The 24,199-nt window shown below is 45.5% G+C and overlaps 1 protein-coding gene across 4 annotated transcripts in view; it reads right to left on the bottom strand.

Annotated features, from left to right (window-relative positions):
* MAP3K14 (mitogen-activated protein kinase kinase kinase 14) overlaps positions 1-23,825 on the bottom strand; it is a 29,428-nt gene extending 5,603 nt beyond the window's left edge. The window contains exons 1-14 of one of the 4 annotated variants that reach the window (XM_048829768.2): positions 23,693-23,825; positions 15,448-15,720; positions 14,490-14,559; positions 12,000-12,210; positions 11,249-11,857; positions 10,088-10,225; positions 7,208-7,337; positions 6,155-6,286; positions 5,622-5,726; positions 3,940-4,103; positions 3,370-3,520; positions 2,325-2,675; positions 905-1,011; positions 431-575 (exon numbers count right to left, since the gene is read on the bottom strand). In XM_048829768.2, the coding sequence (XP_048685725.1) occupies positions 431-575; positions 905-1,011; positions 2,325-2,675; positions 3,370-3,520; positions 3,940-4,103; positions 5,622-5,726; positions 6,155-6,286; positions 7,208-7,337; positions 10,088-10,225; positions 11,249-11,857; positions 12,000-12,210; positions 14,490-14,559; positions 15,448-15,700 (2,566 nt within the window). In that variant the 5' untranslated portion in view covers positions 15,701-15,720; positions 23,693-23,825. Of the gene's footprint in view, positions 1-430; positions 576-904; positions 1,012-2,324; positions 2,676-3,369; positions 3,521-3,939; positions 4,104-5,621; positions 5,727-6,154; positions 6,287-7,207; positions 7,338-10,087; positions 10,226-11,248; positions 11,858-11,999; positions 12,211-14,297; positions 14,345-14,489; positions 14,560-15,447; positions 15,721-23,002; positions 23,540-23,688 lie in introns of those variants that run through there. The other 3 variants (XM_048829771.2, XM_048829769.2, XM_075123734.1) reach the window with 3 other exon arrangements.
* Positions 23,826-24,199: the final 374 nt, after the last annotated feature.

Below are 24,199 nucleotides of genomic sequence, written 5' to 3'. Positions count from 1 at the left end.
TCAGCGTCCAATGCCCTGGTAGGAGCCTGAGGTACAGGGTTTGCCACTAAGGGGCTCATGTGCGCTGGTCCAAGAGCCCAGAGGCACGGCAAATACGTACGAGGCACAGAGCTGCACCCCTTGAAGCTATGCAGTCAGCAGTTTTCCTCTGGCTGCCTTGCTCTTCAAGGGCCTGAGCACCCCATGAACTCACCAGGAGCTGCGGGCACAGCCTCTTTGAAGCTCATGGGCTTTTCACCAGATGAAGGGTCACAGACTTAACAAGACCCTCTCCCACCTCCCAGGGATGATTCCCTTGTACCAATGGGGAGAGAAAACTTGGAAAAAAAAAAACAGCTACTCATGCACAGTGGCTACTGAACCACCCCCCCACCCCCGCCCCAAGAGAGGGGGTAGCTGTGTCCAGATTTGGAGACCCAAATCGACGCACCATTAAAATAGCTGGGGGTGTCTGTGTGCCGACTGCGATACAGCAGGTTGTTCCAGCTGAAGCTCTGTCCATCAGTCTGACTGTTCCAGGAGTGAACCCCAGAGCTCATGGTGTCCCTCAGGCTCTGAGAGGCCTTCAGAGAGTTCTGAAAAAGTAACCATGCATACAGCTCACTTCCTGACACTGCATATACAAGGGCCATGCGATCCATCAGTACAGCATGCAGGATTGTTACTATTAAACCACAGTGCGAGCGCCCACCTTCCTGTGTCCAAAGAAGGGAGAATCCCCTCCACAGAACAGTCCCTAGGCCACCCACAGATTGACCCAGAGGTAATGGGAAAGGCAGCACATCTGCCAGGGGCCGTACTGCCACGTCTCCACTGCTGGTGACGCTGGACCTCCCATTTTAAATCAGAAGGCAGATGCCTCTCATAACCACACAGCAACCACTGCTGGGATCTGTTTGTTCACCTTCTCGCTGGCATCAGACATGAGTGGGCTGTCAATGCTGAGACACGAGAGCATTTGCTCCTGCTCCTCCAGAGAGTACGGCTGCGACAGGCTGTTCAAAAACAACTCTAAAAGCAAAAGAGAGAGGAAATGGAGAGAGATTTGCAATTGTTCTGATCCCATGCCTCCCCAACCCCTCTCCTTTTTGCTGTAATTAATACTTTAAACCCTGAATGAGGGATAATAAAGAAACGCAAAGCTCTTTACAAATATCACATTACCCGCAACTTCCCTGTGAGGTAGGTACTATTGTGCCCACTGTAAAGGGCGGGGGGGGGGGAGGGGGAAGAGAACTGAGGCACGGAGCAGGAAAGTGATTTACACATCACTTGCCAAGCCCAGAGCCAGGAATGGCACCCAGCAGTCCCAACTCAGTACTCTGATCACAAGATAGCCACCCACTCTGGATTCTCCTGCTGTGTGTCTAGAGAACTCTTAGCCAAGCTAGAATTTAAAACAAGCCCTAGTCCCTGTAATCCCCTGCCTGGAGGGTATCCAGAGCTCGAAGTTGCAGGAAGACTGGGCTAATGATCTGAGCACAGGGCCCTGCAAATGCTAATCTCCACTTTGTGATATCAAGCAAATCTCAAAACAGAATTTCCTTATCTACTAGAGGAGCATTCTGCAGTAATACTGCCCTACTGCATCTGACAGGAATTTGCCAAGATTGTGTTATATTTAAGGACTTCAGATTATTCATTCAAATACTATTCCTGCAGCTTTCCACATCATTCATTAAGTGAAAGAAGATGCCTGTCTACATCAGAAGAGAGCACATTAGTGTTATTCTGGCCAATGGAAAGGACTAAAACTTGACCAGTGCTCCTGCTGCACTTTCCAAGACACTGGAAATCAAGCTGCTTGGCTGCTGGACACAGGAGATATACTTCCCACATTTATTTCTTCAGGAAGCTTACCAGACAAATCTTAGCTGCACTAGTCAGTTTTTCACAGCTCCTATCAATTATGCTTCATCCAGCATAACAAGATGGTTTGATCAGCCAAAAGGTCTCCCCCAAGTTAGAACCCACACTATCTGCAGCATATGCAAATTTTCTATAGAGTTTAGGCTCTGCAACTGAATGGGGCTGAAAAGGGGCAAGACGCTACAGCCCTTCATTAAGGAAGGGCAGGGGAACCTAGAAGCATCAGTCTCAGAATCCCACACCACTGGTTCTGATGCACATGCTAGTGATTGAGAACCACTCATCTTGATAATTTGGGGGGAGGGGAGGTTAACACATGAGGCGTTTTCCCTTTTCTTGGAAAAGTGAAAAACAAAACCATTTCTGGGCACCAAAGAGAAAAAGCCAGAAAACAGCAGCTGCATTATCACATACCAAGCTCTGTTAACAGAGTAGAGAGCTAGTCTCCATGTTACCTATTTCCAGCTGCTGAAGCTCCTGTTCCGAGATAGTTGTTGCCCGTTCTGAGGAGCTGCTGCTCTTGGTGGGGACAGGAGCCAGGGAGGAGGGAGAGAGTGGATCACAGATCCTAGGTAACTCCTTGCACAGATTCCAAGGGGTTACCTCAGTCTTCTCTGTCAGCTCCAGAGATGGTGGCTGCAGGCTTTGGGATAGGCAAGGAGCTTTGAATGCGGACCCAGGGCTAGCCAAAGTCTCAGAAATCAGGCTGACTGTTGGGGACAGGGAGGTGTGCAGATTGTTTTTTTCATCCAAAGATAAGTGTCTAGGTTCTCTGTATTCTTTCCAGGGGTTCTTCACATCTCCCACTACAAAACAAAGACATATAGGACTGTTATACAGGGAGATGTAGCACGCTTCTACAGCAGGCAGTACTGTATCTTGCTGTGGAATACCCAAGGGCTTCAAAAGATGAAGCCTATAACTTCCCCATAAATCAGTTCCTGCATATTGCAAACTCTCTGGGGGAAATCTATGAGATAGTCTCAAAGAAGGAACATTAGCATATGGATAGGTTTTATTTAGGGATGGGACACTATTTTCATATTTGCTATATACTAAACACCAGCTGTTTGCCGTTGGCTAGTGGGAGAGACATGGGGCTCTCGGGTTGCCTACCACAGCCTTGGCTCATGCTAACATTAGCCTCACAGAGAGCACAACATCTGCTTCCAACAATGAAGAGGGATGCAAGAGTGCATGCCAGTACTTAAAATAGTGCTATCTGGACTTTGAACTCATCAGGGCTCCTTTCCTGGTGATTTATACGAACAGGGTCATCTACATGCCCCCATCCAACTCCAGGGGATGTAAGTGTTTTGTGTATAGATGAGGAGCAGCAAGGCAACACATACATTACAGCATCAACAGGGGTCATTTTGTACAGTACTTGCATCTGGGAAAGTCTTTGCATCACAAGCAGCATGTTTCAGATGTGGCTGGTTTCTTACCAGTTGTAGTTAGTAATAAATGAGCAGGACCTTAGAAGCAGGACATTCTTACCCTCCTGCAGAGCTATGTCAGCCTTAGTCTTCAACTCAGCTGCAGAAGCTCTTTTAAGTGGCTCCTTCTCTAGCCCGGCTTTAATAATCTCGACAGTGGAACGGTTACAGGAAGGTGGGATTTCCCTCAAAGGAGGTGGCTCTTTGACTATCTGTATCACATAAAACAGCAAGGAAAAGAGGTTAAACTGAATGAACAAACATTCCAGTCTGCTTCCAAAAGAGACAAGTTCCCCCCTAAGTTGGCCACATCCACCACTTAACTGTCTCTTGGCTTAAGAAGTGTGGAATCAGGATCAGGGGCCTGGTAACAATTCATTCTACAAGTAGTTAAGAACGTGCACCTCAGTGATGAGCAGAGGAGAAACAGGAAGCAGCTAGTGTGCATGAACAAAATAGGGCCAACAAGTAACATAAGTAAGCTGCTCCCAAATTAAGATCCCTACCACCTGCTAGTCCCCTATTTGCACCTTTCAGACTTCTTCCCTGTAGCTCACACCAGCTTGCTGGATATAGTCAGAGTTTGTTTGTCACTCTGGATTTCTGGCATGGTGTACTGTGGATCACTCACCTTTAAGCAAAGAGGGTGGTTGTAATACCGAGTCCAAGGATGACACCCATTGAGCATGTGCAGCATCATGCAGCAGCTGCTCCAGACATCCACCTTTGAGTCACAGCGTTTTCCCATTACTACCTCTGGAGCCATGTGCGTCTCTGTGCCAGGCATGTAGCACCCTAGGGACACAAGTGAAACTCAGTTTGCCATCAGACCTGCTCAGTATGCACTAAGGCGGGGTCGGCAATCTATGGCACGTGCGCCAAAGACGGCACGCAAGCCCATTTTTAGTGGCACACTGCTGCCTGCCGGGTCTCAGCCGCCGGCCCAGCTCAACCTGCTGCTGAACCCAGCTCAGCCTGCTGACGAATCCAGGTTGGGACCCCGGCAGGCAGCAGTGTACCATTAAAAATCCTGCCTGCCCTGGTCCGCTCTACTCCACCCATGGCCCCTCCCCTGCCAGGGCAGAGTGAAAAAGCTTGGTCCTGCGGGCTGCTGCTGCAGGGCAGGCAAGCTCCCCCCCGCCTCTTCTCCCAGCATGCTGGGTTCCTCCTCCTCCGCTCTCTCCCTGCCGCTGATCAATCAGCGAGGGAGGGGGGAGAAGCGGAGTTACTACAGGGAGGAGACGGAGAAGAGGTGGGGACAGGGCCTTTGGGAAGGGGGGGGTGGAATCAGGGCATATCCCCTCCAGCCCCTGCCGTGAGCCGCTCTGGGCAGGAGGCTGGTAACAGCCCCATGCCCACACCCCCAGTCCTGACCCCTGCGCCCCCCCACATACCCAGCCCCCCCACACCCCATGCCCTGACTCTTGCACCCCTCACATTCCCACCCCCACCCTGAGCATCAAATGGGAGCTCCTGCATGCCCCTCCCCCCACATTCCCACCTGCACCCCTTGCACCAAATGGCAGCTGCTCAAGTAAGCACTCCACACCCAAACCTCCTGCCCCAACCCTGAGCCCCCTTCCTCATTCTAGCTCCTGGCCAGACCCTACACCCCAACCTGTTCCTTCACCCCCCGGCCTGTGCTCAGTGCACTCCCACCATCAGCTCAATGCAGAGAGAGACAGAGAAAAAAAAAAAAATGGGCTAGAACCAGGGAGAAGGAAGGTAGACACTATGTGGACAGGGCCGGGATCCCAGACCGGCAGCAGGCTGAGCTGGGCCCTGGCCAGCAGAAGCTGGCGGATGGAACCCCAGACCAGCAGTGGGCTGAGCTGCTCAGCCCAACCCCGGTCCCAGCCGCCAGCCCTGCTCAGCCCACTGCTGGTCTGGGGTTCTGGTTGCCAGCCCCTCACCAGCTGGGGTCCTGGCTGCCGGTCTAGGTGAACGGAACCCCAGGCTGGCAGCGTAAGATCAGCATTTTAATTTAATTTTAAATGAAGCTTCTTAAACATTTTGAAAACCTTGTTTACTTTACATACAATAATAGTTTAGTTATACAATATACAGACTTAGAGAGAGACCTTCTAAAAAACGTTAAAAGGTATCACCGGCATGTGAAACCTTAAAGTGAATAAATGAAGACTCAGCACACCACTTCTGAAAGGCTGCCAACCTCTGCACTAAGGAGTTGTCAAAAGGTGATCCCAGGAGCCAAATGCAGCCCACAGGTGCCCAAAACTTTCATACAGAGCTACAGCTTACAAGGCAACTTGGCCCCAAAAGGGACAATACGGAACCATGGCAAAACCTTACCCGTCACCAAGCACTTCCCCAAGCCATCGGGATGAAGGCGAGCAGAGTGGCCGAAGTCACAGAGGAGAGCCCGGCTTCCATCACTGGATAAGAGCACGTTGTCCGCTGCCAGTGAAAAGGCTTAAAATCAATGTCCTATTCATTGGAGTCTGCCCTATGCAAAAGAAGCCAAAGCCAGGAGCCAAAGTCCTTGTTGAGCGCAAACCTAGGACACTTCTCATGCTCACAAAAGTAAGCAAATACCAGCAGCTAGAGGAAGACATAATGCCATGCATGAGTCTGCCAATTCTGACCTGCAGAGTCCCCTCTACTCCAGAGTTGGGCCTCCCCAAGCAAAGTCATGCCAAACTGAGTGGTAGAGAGGAAAAAGTGGAGCTTACTATACTCACCACTTATGACTGAATGTACAGAGCCTGAAAAGCTAGTGCACTAACCCACTGAGACACCCAGCAGCCATCTGGAATTAGTAAGAGCCTGTTCTGTCAGATGTTAAGAGGAAGAAGAGTAATAGGGTGTTTTACACAGAACCCTACCTTTGACATCTCCATGCAGAATGTGGTGAGCATGAAGATACTCCAGACCCTCTAATGCTTGACCCAGGTAATGGAGGGCTCTATCCTCTGGCAAGTAGCCACTTTGTTTAATCAGCTGGCCTAGTGAGCCACCTATGAGAGAATTCAGAGTGCACACATTTCAGTCTTATATCTGTCCAGTATTCCTCAGGAGCATCAACATTCCTCCCCTTCTGCTAGGGCCAGAGACAGCCATAAGATCAGAGGGGTGACATTTGTCTCCCACGAATGGGAAAGTTCCTGTTATTTATTCTAGGAGTCCTAGGGAGGTGGTAGAACCTCCTTCCTTAGAGGTTTTTAAGGTCAGGCTTGACAAAGCCCTGGCTGGGATGATTTAACTGGGAATTGGTCCTGCTTCAAGCAGGGGGTTGGACTAGATGACCTTCAGGGGTCCCTTCCAACCCTGATATTCTATGATTCTAGCTGTCCAAGTAACCTCCATTTTTCAAAGTCCCTTACTTTGGTCTCACATAACTCAATGGCCTCATAGCAACCAATCATCAATCTGACAGCCCAACCCCATCCAGCCCCTGCTGGTCATCCACTGATCCCTGAAGAGGCTGCGCTTTCTGTTGCCCCCGGTTGAGAAGAGGAGCTGTGTGCAAGGGAAGTACCAGGTTCAACACATACTCCCCGCTCCACACAAGTATATTCCATGAGATCAGAAATTCATTTCACAACTTCGGTCTCAATAGCAAACACTGTAGCGTCAAAGACGACAGGTGCTTGCTTTAGTTCGAGGCTTGGAGGAATTTTGTTGGCTTTCTAGTTTTAAAAATATAAATCCAGAAGTGAGAGGATCACTCAAAATAGATGTCCATTTCTATGCACTAGTGGTGTTGACCTCAAACCACCCGTCCCAGAAGAAATTAACTCCAATGAAAATCCAGAATACCACCAAAGGGATAAAAACATTTAAAACTGTGGCCTGGGTGGGGGAGGGGGGAAGAGAGAGAGGAGGACATCAATGCCTACTTAGTTTGATGGTTACAAAGGTGCTTCCATCTTCCTTACCCTCCATTAGCTCCATGAAGATAGTAACCCAAGGACCTTCCTTCACGGCTCCATACAAAGGGACAACTTTGGGACTTGTCACTCCAGCACATGTCGTCAACTCCTCTGCACGAAAGTGTTCGACTTGCACCTGGAGAAGCAAAGAAGAAAAACTGGAGTCACGATGACTGATTCCAACAGCTCAAGGTCTGTACAACACCCTCCCCTTAAAAGATTCCTTTGGAAATGCAGCTCTTCCCTCCACACGTGGGACAGCACCACTCAAAATTCTGAGCATACGTACTCTCTGTGCAGTAGAACAGATTACCTTTCTGTCCCACAGCCAGAGCCAACTGGACTTTAGCAACAGAGTACAAGAGACAGTACTAGGTGTTTTGGAGCAGACACTTTTGAACAAGAAGTGCACTACAAGAATCCCAAACACTCAAAGCTACACAGCATTTGAAAAATGGCCAGAAAACATAGCTCAGGCTTCAGTGCCCTCTCCCCAAAATGCCTCCTCCCCTTGGTCTCCAGATTATAGCTGAGTGAATAACATTTTGGAAGGAAGACAAGACATAACTACAGCTGATTTGGTTTAAAAAGGAAACTGGCAACTTCACACACACTTCAGACTGAACATTTATCTAGCCCACAACATTGCTCAAAACGGACAGGAAATTTTCCTCTAATCTCACTTTTCAATTTGCTCTGTACATTTGATAGCACACAGTGTAGTCAGTGTCCCTGTTTGTGCTTGTCTTTCATACAACAGGAAGAAAACATTTTTATAAATGCCAGGAAAATGTGATTGTAAAAACCACAAAGGAGGGGAAAAACCAGGGGAGGTATAGCACCCAGAATAACTTGTAAGTAATTTTTTTGAAAGAGATTAGATTTCAAGTTCTCTTTATATGCCCACGTACAGTAATCTGCTCTGTCTGTCACCTCTTTCGGCAGTAGCTATGCTACACAAGAAAAACTAAGCAGAAAGTTGATTCACATCAGTAGGCCAAAAAAAATACAAAACTAGACACTGCTGAAGACTAGAAGGAAACCATGACTCATTTGGACACTGGTGGGAAAAGGATGCATCATGTTTCATTGTTGTCAATGGTCCAGCCATAGCTAGTTTGGTTTAATCTCAAGAATTTAAAAGCCAGCTGCCGAAATCAAGTTTGATAAGACATGGGTAGGTAGCTCAAGTCCCGTAAAAACAGAGGTGGCATTAATTTCAGGCAAGCCAGGCATTGCACCTCATTTCCATACTAGTGACTTTAAAGTGTCAGAACTTGGATCTTCATATTTCTTAATTGCTGGTTAAAATCCACCTGTTTTTGACGATGAAGAAATGCAACCCATCAGAAATCCATCCTTTCATGTACACAGCTGCCTTCTGAAGCCTGCGAGTAACAATTTCAAAGGTGACAGGCTTTTTCAAAATTTACCCTGTACTGGACAATCCTATTGCAAAATTATCTGAGTGCATGTGTTTGCCAGGTGGATAATTAACCCAAATGAAGAGATTCTGTACATTATGACATTAGCATAACTTGCTCACATAGTGGCCATATGTCATTGTGTGTACTTTTTAGATGTACGAGGTATCACGGGTTTCAGAGTAGCAGCCATGTCAGTCTGTATCTGCAAAAAGAAAAGGAGGACTTGTGGCACCTTAGAGACTATTTGAGCATAAGCTGTCGTGAGCTTCATCGGATGAAGTGAGCTGTAGCTCACAAAAGCTTAAGCTCAAATAAATTTGTTAGTCTCTAAGGTTCCACAAGTCCTCCTTTTCTTTTTTAGGTATCACAGGAAATTTTAGTATTATAACATTTTCTGGTTTGTTTTAACTCTCTCTCCTGCACAGCTCACAAGTGAAACATGTGAGAAGAGATCAGATGTATTTTTTTTTTTCCAACTTGGTTAATTATATTTTTGCTTGTTTGTTTCCACCAGGTAATCAGTCAAGTTGAGATGGATTTATTTATAGCATAGAAAAACAGATTTTTTAAAAAAGTGAAAATACATACTCAAAAGGATTCTGAACCCAAACTTTCTAAAAGTCAGTTACCTCCCACACTCTTGACTAGAGTAATATAAGTATTAACAGCCACCAGAAAGCACATGCACTCTGATATCCAGAGGACTATGTAGTGAGATTATGAGAGAATGTAATTTGTATTAATATAATTACCTACAAAGGTGGGGGCATAGCTAAGACAAATCTTCAAAGAAATTCTCAAGTTCTATATGCATCATTTAATGAAAACATCTGACTTTGTTTACTGTACAATATCTAAAACAAGCTGGACCACGTAGGATCCTGGAAAAGCGTAGTTCCTTTGCAGAGCCTATAATACAAATTCACTACACTTTACAAGCATTGTTCAAACGTAATATGCAAATGATAATGCCAAGAAAAAGCCTTAAAATTAACCCCATATTAGGGTATATGCAACCACAAATTTTTTTTCCCAGAGTACATGCATCCAATATAGGAAGGCGCACCTAATCTTTTGCTCTTTGCTTTTGGACACATTTTAAGAATACAGTTAGATTCATGCAGCAGCTAAAAACATACTTCTGGTCTTAAAGAATACCCAGAGTCCACAGTAATCTCTCATCTCACAGTAACAAGTGTGCCTCACTCGATAAAGAAGGACTAGAACTGATCACTGAAATACAGGCTCCCTACCTTATCACACAGACAAAAGTTTGTTTGGTGTTTCCATACCAATGCTTTGCAGTTTGCCCTTGGATGCACAGCCTCAATAGCACAGACTCTCATAAGAGAGATACCTATAGTCCTTGGGAGTTGGAATGAAAACAGACCCAGCTTTTACTTTCTTTGTGCCTTCTTTTATTGGACATATCAAGCTTTCCTTTGTTTTCTTAAGTTACCTTTTTGGCAGCGCACTGAAATCCAGTCTGTTTGTCCTCTATTTTGTACACTTCCCCAAAAGAGCCAACGCCCAGAGAGTCATGGCACTTGGTCCAGTGAACCTCTTCTCGGTATTCATAGTCCACTGGCTTTAGTTTCTAAGAATTAGAAGTAAAGACAAGATGAAGCAAGTATGCAGGAACATGGCTGCCAATCAGCTGTGTCAAGTCTAAGACAGAGCAAAGAGCTGGGATTTTCAAAAGAAACTAGAAGAGTTAAGGGTCCCAGAATCACTCAGAAGTAACTCTGGGCTGGGATTTTCAATTCTTGCCTTTAACAAGCCCTCCCCTCCTGCTCTATCTAGATTTCTTGGGTCACTGGTTGGGTCTCTGGGATCCAAATGACTATCCCTCCATCCTAAAGAGAAAATGAGCTATCCCCTGGAGGCCTAAAGATTTGTAAATAACTAGCCCATCTTTTAAAGGCTGTTCTTTCCACAGGCTGAGCAATGCAATGCACGCACTGGACATTGCTGTAACAGCTAGTGCGACAAGATCCAGAAGTAGAAGCAGGTGGATATTTTGTGTTTGCATGATTTACATGTGCTTCCGTTGCCCCAGGAAGCCCTGCCTATGCAATGGGTATTTAGCTGTGTAATCACCCAGCTTGTTGGTACATGGAACAAAAGCGGGGTTTGCAGGTGCAAGGGAAAAATCTCACAGGTGCAGCTTATCAACCCTCTGACCACTGGATTCAAAATAAATTGCAAATTGCACATGGAAAATAAAAGCTTATTACCTATTCACTCATATGGCCCTTTTACCACTGAAAAATTAAACAAAGGAAATCTCTGAAGACTGGCTATGCACCAAACCTCTTCCTACTATAAACACTCACTAAACTGAGCTCTTGATGGCTCTCACTGAGGCATTTTAAGCCACATGGAACTATAAAGGACATTGCAGACTGCATGAGTTAGAGTACTGCTTAAATTCACGCACACACTATAGGAGAATTTACACCACTACAGATATGACTCAATCTTTATGAGTTAACTCTACGGGAGTCTTTCCCCTGCATCACTAAGGCATTTAGATGTGTAAATTCACAGTCCTACTAAAACAGAGATGGACACACTGCCTGCCACTATGTCAGCCCAAGTACTAGGCCATAAGTATCACCTCAGTAAGCAGCACCCCCTCATTGTCATCTGTCTCTCGAAATGGCTCCTTCAAATCCAGACCACCTCCTCTCCACGTCTTGGCCAGGCTGGCTAAATTCTGCGGCTCACCGAGACTCACACTCCCCTTAAGAGCATCCACCAAATATTCTTCCACAGAAAGTTTGTCCAAGTTGGTTTCCACGGACTGGCTGACACATTTTGGGAAGCTGTGTTCTAAGCTTAGGCCAGACAAGTGACGCTCACCATTCACACAGGCCCGATCATCAAGGAGATAAGTCTCCAGAGGATTGTGTTTCATGGCACAAAGAGGACTGTCCAGAACGGGGAAGCAAGGGGGCAATCTGTTGTAAGGGAAGGGATGGAGGGTCTCTGGCTGAGGCACAAAGTCACCCTGACAGTGTAGCTTCCAAACATGGTTCAGGCACTGTACTGGGCTTATCAACTTGTGCAGTTCTGGTCTGTGCAGGTTCCTTAGCGAATGGAGTTTGCCTGCGAGCAGAACTTTTCTAGGTTTCTCAAATGGTATCTGATCACAAATTGAGTCCTTGCAAGGTTCTGAAAAACAGGAGCTGTTACTGAAGAGTGTGTTTTGGTGAGTTTCATCCTCCTGGAACACAAGAGTAAGAGAGTTAGACAGGAACTCTAACAATAAAATCCAGTCTCAAAATTCAAACCAATCACCATCAAAGAATTATATTACTCCTATGATTTTCCCTCCCAACCCATGGGGCTGAGCTTGTGTGTCTCACCTGGACTGGGATCGGTGTACAACTTTCCTGTTCTGGAGTTCTGGGCCCTTGCTTAGCAGAGGCCAGTGTTTGTATTCTGACCCTGGATCTTTTCTTGCGACGTTTCTTCCTGCCTTTACCATGATGCCTTGACCTCCAGAAGGCTGGTGCCATTTTCCCTTCTGTAGCATGGGCCACATTGTTGGGGATTTGATCAAGACTGTCTGACCGGCTACCAACAAGAAAAGCAAAGGACACATTTTAATATGACAAACAACAGGCGCACATCTTCCCGGGCTGATCACTGCCAATAAAACAAAACCAGACAGGAATGGACATTACCAGTATTGCTTTCTCAGTAGGAAAAGTTACAAATGCAGCAGCATATTTGGCATTACACAGGAAAAAGATATCATGAAAGAAGGTAGACAGCACTGGGCCCACTAGAAGACACTGTCAATGTATTTTGGAAGGTACAGATTGGCAAGGCCCTGGAGGGGAGACTGTTGGAGCCACTGGCAGTAAAAATCATTGCCAAGTTGCGTTATTGGCACAGACTAGCTGTGTATTGCATGAATGTTTAATTATTAAGTTCACAATTTCTCTTATTTAAAGAATTAAAAAACCTGTAAGTGTGCTTAGAACAAAGATCTTTACTGACATTTTAAAAAGCAAATTTAGAGTTAAAGAAAGGATCTGGACCAATTGTTTAACAGAGTAGTCAAAATCTAAGCCAAAAACCTCTAAGTCTGTGATGACTGCTACTGTAAAACTAAGATAGTTTTACTAGGAAAGCATAGCTATGCAAACCAGCACCACCCAGAGATTTATCTTTCAGAAGACAAATATTTACTTTATTAGTCATTCATTAGTCAATGGCCATCAGAAGTTGTTTGTTTTCATCTAACAGGTCTATGTCCTGTTCCCTAGAAACAGCAGTGCCAGGAGAAGAAGTGAGACTGCTCCTCACAAAGCATTTCCAGTTTTAGATGTTAAGTATCATGTATTGGTCCAAGCAGTGTAGCCACCTGCCCTTATTACTCTTTATGCAGTACCCGTCGAGTTTTTCACAGCTTTTTCAATCATTCCCAGAAATCTCTTCTATCTCTGCACATTTAGCTGGTTTAGCAGCCGAGTTGTGGGTGCTAAGCTCATGACAAGATGGTAGCACTAAGCATTGTACATGTTTCATTGTACTTTTTACACACTTAAGAGATTAAATTATGTGACAGCACAATTTGCACTTTTTCAAAGGTTGCTGGCATAGAGGAAAACATCTACCGTTCTAGCGGAAGGTAAGGCAGCAGTGGGTATAAAACAGAAGTGTCAAGCATACAGCCCTGTATATTTTTAAGGTTAGGCTTGACAAAGCCCTGGCTGGGATGATTTAGTTGGGGATTGGTCCTGCTTTGAGCAGGGGGTTGGACTGGATGACCTCCTGAGGTCCCTTCCAACCCTGATATTCTATGATTCTATGAATCAGATCCACTCCCCTGGAAGCTTTCATCTGGTCTGTGGTGCCCTTAAGCCCATATCAAAGCAATCCAGACCGGAACTTGTTTTGCAGGACTAAGAGGAAGCTGGGCACTTGCTGAAAATGAGGAAGCTTATGCCTGATTAGCCACAGGTAACTAAGCCCCACCATCTTACTCCAAAGCAACAACCCCTTTCGCCGACACCATCAGTGCTGAACTCGGCTTCCAAGCTCCCCATCAAGCTACTGCTGCTCCTCATCCCAGCCAAGGCAGAAGGGCCCCAAAGTTCCACTTCCCCCTCCTGTGGCTGCTGCTCCCTGCCCTTCTATTACCCTCTCCTGCCTTTCTCTGCCACCCTTCCTCTTTTCTTTCCCCCTCTGTAGCAGTGCCAGTAATCCAGAGTCCTGCAACACCAGACTTATAGGTGTGGGTCCTTCTCCGCCCACCTTGCTCTTCCTGCGGTTTCCACGGAACAGGACACAGACCTGCTCCTTGTGTTATCATTGCCCCCACCAGCCAATCCAGCCTCCCACTGCTTTCCAGAGGAAGACATGGGGAAGAATGCATGAACCTGGCTGAAGAGACATTCTTCAGTCAGACAAGACTGAAAAGATATGTCCCTTAGCATGAACTTTCTTCCTCCAACCCATGGACCTAAACTAAAAGGGTCTTTCAGCTCCCACCCTCAGGGTGATTGTGTGTAAATGTTCACTGGGAAAGAATCAAGATCCTAGGGATGAACAAGGATGACTGCAAGACAGCTAAACACATAGCCCTCAACATGCTTTGTGGGGCAGTATGTCACAGGACAGTATGTGATGCAAACGTAAAGAGAGAAAGTTACCTGGGAAAGTTACCTGGGTAAAAAAGTGTTGCAAGTTCCCCACACTCCTTAGGAAAAAAAAGAGTTCATCAATTCTAAACAGAGTTTCTTTAAATAAACTGTAGCAGTATACAAAGGGGCACCACTGAAGTAGAGTGATGTGAGACCAGTAAGTACTACATGGATATATAACTGTTTTTAAAGGCCTCTCACCTGTAACGTTTACTATCAGCTATGAAAGGCCTTTCTGAAAAGGTGGGGCTGAACTCCTGGCTGTTCTCACCTGTATGAGAGAAAACAAGATCATCATAAAGCTTAAATATTACATAGTTTCCACTGATGGCAGAAAGTGTCTGAACAAGGAGACAGTGGCAACATCTTGCTGAACCAAACCGTAATCCAGGAAAGTCACCATATTGGTCATGACCAGGGATCTTATAAATCAGTTTACCACAGGAAAACACAGAATTTGTGTTTTTACATTTTGTGAAAAAAATATTATAGTAGAACTCTGTGCCATCAGCATGCACACAGGAATATGGGGAATTAATGCTGACAGCCCTGGGCACCAGGGTTCCTGCTGACAGATTTTGTTTTAAATCGCAAAAAACCCACCCCCATACAGACTTGTTTTTTTTTAAATTGAAGAATTTGGGGGGTGGGTTCACCATGGAACACTAGGATCCCTAGTTATGACATATCATGAAGAGCTATAGTATTTTTTCTGAGATCAAACACTCCCCAAACACTAGGAATCTTCCCTCCAGTTCTTTCCTCCCCTTGCATCTTCTGGAATTTTCACGAAACTCAGAACTTACTGCCATAGAATGTTCATTGCTGGTCATAAAATCAGGGACCAATGGCCCTGGCTTGGGACTACAGTGTGGGTAGTTGCTGCTGCAGGAGCAACCTTATGCAGCTCTGAGAATACCCCTTAGTCATGGCCTGTAACCACCCTGCTATTCCATTACTTGGTCTTTATTCAGCAGAGACTGCCAAAATAGTCAAAGGTCTGGTGACGTGGGTAAATGGGAACTGGAAAACGATCACCAAATTCACCTTGCCTACGATCACAAAGACAGACGTGAACCCAGCTCTCCAGAGATGCAAAGCTAGTGAAATGCCCCACTGACACTACCTACTCCCCTCAACAAAAAGCTGTGCAACTCACATTCAGCCTGGGCGATGATAGAAATGGATGCAGAACCCCCTTCTGTCTCTTCTTTTGCTGTTCCTTTGGTGATCACATCTTTCAGGATCTTCCATTGACTGTGGAAGGCAACTTTCTCTGAATCTTCTACTTTGCAAACACTGCTCTGCTTCTCACTCACTGTTTCACTCAGCCCTTTATTAGCAGAAAGCTCCTTCTGGTGCCCGATGGTGGGGTCAGGAGCTCCTTGGCATGCAATTTCCATCACGGCCATTTCATAGGTTCACAAAGACACTGCATAAAAAAAACCCTTGTTATAATATTTTATACTTCTGTAGATTCTTTTATTCAAGAGTCTCAAACAATTAAGTTTGAACATCCACATGAAGCAAGGAATAGCTTAGATTTTGGTGGCACCATATGTTCCCCCAGGTCACACAGAACTACCTGGGAGCTGTGAACAGAACTCTGGCATCCTGGGTCCCATTTCCCTGCTCTTACCACTAGGTCAGAGACACAAGATGAGATCTAAAATCTAGGTTAAGACTGAAGATTTTTCCTTCATCTCATATTCATGTGGCCTAACTACAAAAAGTAAATCAAGCATAATTATTTAAAAGCCCCATCCTTTTAAAGATGGAATAGTCACTCAAATCCACTCTGTTTCCTGAATGATTTATCAGGTGGATCTGCAGCTTCCATATTCTCTGCACATCCCCTTACAACCTGTACCTTTGAAATGGTCAAGTAGTATTCCTGGCTGTTCTCTCCCCTGCACTGCCTACCATCTTCGAATTTTTTTCTTACAGTTTGTGTGTTAAGGGTGGTTGGTTTGTTTGTTTTAGAGGGGGAGGGAGTTTGAGTTTGTTGGGTTGTGTGTGTTAAAAAGAGGAAAGTATGCTCTAGCTTATTCCTTGCCTGTCATGAGTCATTTCCTCATTCCAATCCATCCACCAGTAAAAGCGAGATCTTAAAGTAACTGCTTCTTTTATTAAACAGCTTGTGAAAATTCAGATTCTTATAGTAAGTGTAGACAGATGAATATTATAAGTCCCATGCTCCCCCCCCCTCCACAAAATGTAAGACAGGAAAAAATGATGTTTGAATAAAACCAGTAAAAGCAGAAACAGGACTATTCCAAGTGCATGTTCATCAGCTTATTGAGTATCACAGTGCTCAGACTCTCTGATTTTGCTGGTCACTGCCTGGGGTAACAGAACTTAATCTAAACATGCCCCTGGCGACTACTATGATCTTCGAAGGAGCACTGAGGGTGCTTAGCACCTCTCAGGATCAGTGCCTACAGGGCCACCTTAAAAAAGAAATGAATTGTTTGGCCCCAAGTGCACATGCTTGTGTGGTTAGCAAATAAGCACCTAACAGCCTGGCAGGTAGACAAGATAAGTCAACAACGACCACATTCAGAGGCTAATTGAGCACAGAACAGCTGCTGTGAGAAAGATGTGCTGGTGACAGAATCCTTCTCACTACACTAACTCCCCTCTGCCTCTTCCCTACAGAAATTATTTCAAGTCCAAGTGCTGTGAACTAATCTCCCGGAGCAGCAGAGTCAGCCTGCCAAATGACTGACTCAAACCACCAGTGACCTAGTAGACAAGTTCAGAGCTATTCTCGAATTCACACTCCCCTTATTTGCAATAAACTTACCTCAGACTCTCTCCTTGCCTTTCCCTCACCCCCACAAGACCCAGAGAGATCTTTGAACCCTACCTCCCCTTGTAGCTCACGAAAGCTCATGCTCAAATAAATTGGTTAGTCTCTAAGGTGCCACAAGTACTCCTTTTCTTTTTGCGAATACAGACTAACACGGCTGTTCCTCTGTAAGTTGTGGGAATTCTCACAGATATGAGTTGGAAATGGGAGACTGAATAAAAAGGATTGGCCATCATGTTTATAACCACAACATTCCCTGGAACCACAGGTTCCAATCCCAGCAGATTCAACCCTTCCCAAATATGTAAACTCTGTTCTACACACAGTTGGAGGTGTTAATCCCGAAAGGTGCCAACTATCCACAACTCTTATTGATTTGGTTGCAGGCACTTACCACCTCTTGGCACACAGCTTTTTTCAGTTAGATTTTTAGAGAAAAAGGCTTAGATCCTGAAAGGTATTTCGGCACCTAACTAATTGAAATCAGTTAGGGAGTTAGGTGCCGAAATACCTTTGAGGATCTGGGCCAAGGTCCTGTGGGCTCTGAACAGACATTAAAGAGAAGTTTGCTCCAGGGCTCCCCATAATGGGGCAGCGTTGCTGGTTGTCCATCAGGGTGATACCCTACCACTGCAGCGGCCATCACATTCTCCTGAGGTTGTCACTACATACTCTAGCTGGTGAGAAAGAAAAGTGAGACAGAAATGCAACATTTATTAGGACTATATTCTGCAGTTAAGACAGGGGTTCCCTGTTTCATTAATGAAATTGCTTCTTTAATTTCAAAACTTCATCTCCCCCACCACCCTCTCCCAAAAGTCAAACTCAAGGATTAAGCTAAATTTAAACACTTCCAGATTTCTTCCCTGCCTGACCATGAAGACTTGCTCTGAAAAAACAGGCCCATGAAAATGAAGAAATCACAGGGGGGCAGCCACATAGAAACAGAGCTAGGAGATGCGAACACTATACCACCTACCTGCAGTTGACCTCACTTAACTCCATCATAGTTAAAAACTAATTGCACCTTGTCTCCACTAAGATTTTACAGCAAGATAACTGACGCATGTTAGCTATCTCACTGTAAAAAACCACACCTTTTTTGGCAGCAAAGACTTAGCCATAGTCTACCTTTCCTCATATGAACAGCAAATTGAAAGTTATCGTACAGCACTGAAGAAGACTTCAGATGGCTTCAGAGACTCTTTCCCCAAATAACCTCAGACACAGAAACAGTTGCCATATTGGACCAGGACACCTGCCATACAAACACACAGGATGGAATTTTTCAGGAGCCTAAAGGAATTAGGCACCCAAATGCCACTGAAGTTCAAAGGGAACAGAGTGCTCAAATCCCTTCAGCTCTGTTAAAACCCCAGCTTTGATCACTTTGCTTTTTTGATGCACCACTCATCCACTCCAGTTCTTCATCTGAACATTGTCTACTTAGACTGGAAGCTCTTTGGGGCAGGGACTTTGTCACTTCAGACAAACACACTTACTGTGATTTTAAACTTAAAAAACTTTATGTAAGAGCTAGATTTATAGCTAGGCAAGGGAGAACCAGATCAAAGCATTTCAAAGTCTGAAAGGTCTATAGCACATTAAACCTGTTCTTAATCAGTTGCTGTGAAGGCCAAATCTCCCCTGCCAATTGCTATTTTGGAAGGGTTCTAGTCAGCACTTTGTCAGGGCAGTCAGGCAACCTATATTTTGCCATTTGGGAGTTCTGGCCTAAGTTAATTTATACATTTAAGAGGACTACTTTAAAAAAAAAATCTAAGGCTATTAGAAGAAATGTATAGCTATAATGTTCAACAACTGTTTCAGACTGATATTGTTTGAAATAAATAAATGCCTCTGGGAGATGAGTTTTATGAGCTATGCATTTAACTCAGGTCACCCAAAAGCTGCTTTTGGTTTATTAGAACATGCAATTAAAAAGTCTTAGCAATATTACTTTGCTGACCTATACCTGGCCACCAAAAATGAAGCTTCACAACTGCAGGATGGAGCCAGGAATTTACACATCACACCAACAGGGAACGCTACATTCCCATCCCCTAGATTTTGCCTACGCTAAGGTTGTTTTGGGACCTGTAATTCCCAAAAAGTGCACTCCCACCACAGGCAGCAACTGAGGAAGCAAAGAGTAGTCCAAAGCTCAAATGTCTGAGACGTTAGACAACAAGATGGTAAAAAATACTTGAGCCTGTATAATCCCTTACCTACATCACAGCTTCCACAAGGAGAACAGCACTTGTGGAAAGTTATAGGTCCAACAGAAAAACATTAGAATAGAGAATGCTCTGGGGAGCTGAGAATTTCATACAGAACTACCAGATGCCAATTCCATCATGCAAAAAGTGCATTATCAACTGTGACACAGTTCTTAAAAATGTATTATGCCTCCATTAAAGCTTATAAATGACTTTTTCTGCCATCTTTTCCTTACTTCATTTGGTTGGTATACATAGACTTCCTTCACTGCCCATGTTTCAATGGAATTGAAATTAAGATAGTTCTGTTTATTTCCTTGTCAGTTTAAGCCATATTATGGCAGCATAGCTCTTTGGTTGGTTGTTAACTAGCAGAGTCAGCATGGGGAAGTTTCAGTTTGTCCCAGAATGGATTAAGAAAAATGTTTAGAATACAGAGAACGTTCCTCCAACAATTTATTTGCAACTTTAAGGTCAGTATCAGCAAAAAGATGATTTCTGGAAATCTTGGGTACCTGATGGAGTTAAATGTAGGCTTTGTACAGAAACTTGCTGTTTGATGACTGAAAGCAGAGTGAGTTAAATAACTTGTTATCCTTCTAGAGAAGGTTCCCCCACCTCTTGCACTACACTTTTCCTCCCACAGACAAAAATATCTATACAGACCAGAGAAGGTTAATTGGTCCATAATGGATTGGCAAGTGCTCCTATGCAAAACAGTCTACTATTTTAATGAATCATTATCAAGCTTAAAAAGTCATATTAAAACAGCTTTCCTCATGTTAATATCTTCAATTAAGCCCCAAAAGTTTTCAAAAAGTAAGTATCATTTATTCTGCTTACTTTTTACACTTCAGAGTGATTAATGAACTAGAATAGTAATAGTAATTAGAAATAATAGTGTCATGCACCACTACAATGCTGCAATGTAATGCAATGCTGTGGGGAAACATTTGTTTGGATTTAAAACTTTAAGCATTTTTTAAAAAATGCTTAAATATGTCTATCTTTAATTCCACACACTTACTTATGTCTAGGGCCCAAACTACCTCCTAATGATGTTCTTTTCATATTACTGAAATGGGATGAGATTCGCTAAAACTATTTGCCCAAATATGACATATCTTCATATGTACCCATTTCGTTCAAGTTAGCCGAGTTAATGTTTGCAAAGCATTTTGTAAATAACTCTCATAGAAGCTGCAAGTTAGTAAGCATCAATCTAGACAAGATTTTCAGTGAAGTTTAGTTGTTTGTACATCTCCATCCATGTTCACGATCCAGTAGTCCAACACAACATCCTGACCTCATTTTTTAAAAAGCCATTTCTCAAGCAAACTTATTTGCTATTATATCCCCAACTTAAAATAAGATGGTATTTAAAAAAGAGACATTCCCATCTATGTCCTATGTTACAATAATTCAATATTTTCTGCGTAGACAGGACTAAACGGTCACCAAATATTATAAATATTGTACAATCCAATACCAGAAGACACAGTAAAATGGTTTGGTCCCATCTACACCAACCATGCTACTTCTCCCCCAGGCCCTTACAGGACATATTTTGTAATATCAACAGGAAATCAGCTTTCACTTAAATGCTTTTACTAAGCTTAGTAGAGATCGAAGCATTTCCATATAAGCTTCATTTAAATATTTCCCTTTAATCTTGTGAACCCAAACAACATCGTAATGGTGAATGAGACCCAGAAAGTCAAACTGACTCATTTAGTTTCAATGTCCAATCTGAGAAAAATACTATTAGTCAAACAGTAATATTTTAAGGATGTATAGGGGAGGGATAGCTCAGTGGTTTGAGCAATGGCCTGCTAAACCCAGGGTTGTGAGTTCAATCCTTGAGGGTGCCATTTAGGGATCTGGGGCAAAAATTGGGGATTGGTCCTGCTTTGAGCAGGGGGTTGGAGTAGATGACCTCCTGAGGTCCCTTCCAACCCTGAGATTCTATAATCGAGAGCCATTTAGGTCTTTCTAGGGCACCCATCATCACCATGGTATCCAGATGCCAAATACAAAAATGAAGAATCCCAACAATTTTGTACAAAAAACCTGGCCTCTCCTTCCACACAGCTGTTGCTACTAAAAGGTTAAAGTAACAGTATGCTATTCAGAGAGACTTGGCTTCTCGTGAAAGCTATCACTTAGTAGCGCAATTTTTTCAAATGAGTTGTCAGTTATGATAATTGCACAGCCATTAGATTTAAGATAGTTAAATGTTAATATAAAAATGTATAGCACTTTTGATGCTCAGATTAATTTGAAATTAGGATTTGGAGACATCCATATGCAGACTCACACTGTGTATAGACAAAAGAAATCACTTGTATGAGGGCTCGGAAATCCGGTTTAAAAAGCAATTTGCAAGTTGTTTATGGACATCAATTTCTTGCTGCAGCTTTCAACTCATGCATGGTAGTGCATGTATGTTTCCAGCTTAACTGATATTAAGATGAAACAGACAGGAAGCATCTGAAATCAACCGCAGCAGTGACTTATTAATCAGCAAAGTAGTATTTTAACCTTTTGCCAAAAAAAAATTGTTTTAAAGAGAAGTGATATGGTCAGATAATGAGTGGTGAGTAAACAGGCAGTTAAACTGAACTTCAGATCTTATTCATTGTATATTTTGATTGGCTGATCTCAAGGTCTCTGCCTCATTCTCTCCTCCCCTCCCCATTGTAAAGGATAGCTTTTGTAGCTCTGCACCTAGCAACTCCCAATCAAAACACCAAAGTCTGCAATTTAATCTCCTAACGTATTAGGAGCGCTTCTTTGCTGTGAAAAGCAGAGCAGGCAGGAAGCAAGTTACTTCAAAAAATCAAAAGGGAAAGTCTGCTCACTAGTAGAAAAATACCATCTAAGCTTAAAATGTCTCTTTAGGCCTCCTCTGAAGCTCTCACCAGAGCACATGGAAAAGAAACAGCAGGTTCAATTGAATTCAAGACTCCTTTATTCTAGACTGAAAATGCATATTAGTCATTAATGAGATCACTTAGGAATACTATGTTTTTCAATAATGTTTCATGAAACAATTGTTAATTTGCTAAAATATTTCACAAAGTTGACAATAGATGTGAAGATGTTTGGGTTGGACAACACACAGGTAGAATCCAGAGGAACAGAACAGAGTTCAGTGATAACAACATTAAGTATTTAGTTAAGGTATAATACACACACACAAATTTCAGAGCTATTAGAAATCTGCCACTCTTTCAACACTCCCCTGAATGAATGAAGTTGATGTTTTGCTAATACCATACGTCACGGTGACTCTCAAAACATTCTGGATATCAGCTATTACTGGCAAAGCCATTCATGTCAAACTGTAAGAGACTAAAATAAGAGACAGGTTTCAGGGTAGCAGCTGCGTTAGTCTGTATCCGCGAAAAGACAAGGAGGACTTGCGGCACCTTAGAAACTAACACAGTTATTTGAGCATGAACTTTCGTGGGCTACAGCTCACTTCACCGGCTGCATGCGGTGCAAATGGACGCAGCCGATGCAGTGAGCCGTAGCCCAGGAACGCTTACGCTCAAATAGCTGGTTTCAGAGGAACAGCCGTGTTAACACAAATAGCTAACACAAATAGCTGTGTTAGTCGCCAAGCTGCCACAGGGTCCTCCTTAAAAGAGGGGAGTTTAATTTAACAAGCTCAAACGAACACCGTCGCTGATGCAGAGGTCCAGACTGAGGAAGTCCATTTAGTCCCAGGAACAGCTCGGATTTCCGGCACAGGAACTTGTCCTGACAGAGGCGAGTTACTTCCGCAGCGGTCGGACGGCTGAACGCGCTCACAAACCCGACCGAAGCCGGCAGCACGACGCCGCAAGCCGGATTTCTAACGCTGCCCGACGGGAGCCACGTTCGCGGGGCTCCCTCTCCGGCCAGGCCGCGGCAAAGACGCCGCTTGCCCCAGCCGCGCCGTGACCGGGCTCCGGCTGGGGGGCCTGCTGCGAGCCCCCTCGCCACCGCCCGCATGGCCCCCTCGGCGGCCCCGCGAGCCGCGTGGGGAACCAGCGCCCCCTGCAGGAGCCGGCCCGCTCCCGAGCCCGCCCGGGGAGCTCCGCGGCCCCGCGCGTCCGCCGGGGGCGGGCGGCGACACCCGGCCCCGCTGAGGGCAGCCAGCGCGGGGCGCCCCCGAGAAGGGGCCCTGCCCGCTGCTGCCGCCAGGGCGGGGCGCGGGCACGGCCCGGGGGCAGCGCCCCGCGCGGGGCAGGGCCGCAGGGTGCTGAGGGGGGGGGAGCGGCAGGGCCCCAGCCGGGGGAGGAGCGGGGACGCGCCCCACGGCCCCGCAGCGGGGGAGGGGCCAGCGGCCGCCACGCTCCGCGCCCCCCGAGAGCGCGCTCACCTACCCGCTCCGGTCCGTGCGGGGGCCTCGAACCCGGCGCGACCCCTCAGGGTCCCTCCACGGCGCCTGAGAAGTTCAGGGCTGGGGGCCGCATCTGCCACGGCACCTGCCTGGCCACGCCCCGGGGCCCGCCGCCCAATAGCCGCAGACTATGGCCCGCTGCCCACGCCCCCACGGTGCTGCGGCCCCGCCCAACCGCCCTGCCCCGCATTCTAGGCCCGCCCCCTCCAGCCCACGAGCCAATCAGCGCGCACACTCCTTCCAGCCCCACGCTGCCGGTTCGGAAGCGATAACCGCTCCCGCCCCCTGGCGCTACGAGAGATTTACTTGGTCCGCCGCCCCAGCTCTCGGCTTTCATTGGGCGGAGGGGGCCTGTGGTTTCCCAGAAGTGGGCGGGGCTTCTTGCAAACCATTTCCCTTCCCCCTCCGGGCGCGGCACGAATCGCTCAACAGCGCCTGCGCCGCCCGCGAGAGCGTGGGAGGAGGGAAACGACTGCGTTCCGGTGCGCGG

The sequence above is a fragment of the Caretta caretta genome, chromosome 27, assembly GCF_965140235.1.
Source record: "Caretta caretta isolate rCarCar2 chromosome 27, rCarCar1.hap1, whole genome shotgun sequence".
Classification (NCBI taxonomy): Eukaryota; Metazoa; Chordata; order Testudines; family Cheloniidae; genus Caretta; species Caretta caretta.
The sequence above is the reverse complement of the archived record's forward strand: the minus strand, read 5'-3'. Positions and strand labels throughout refer to the sequence as shown.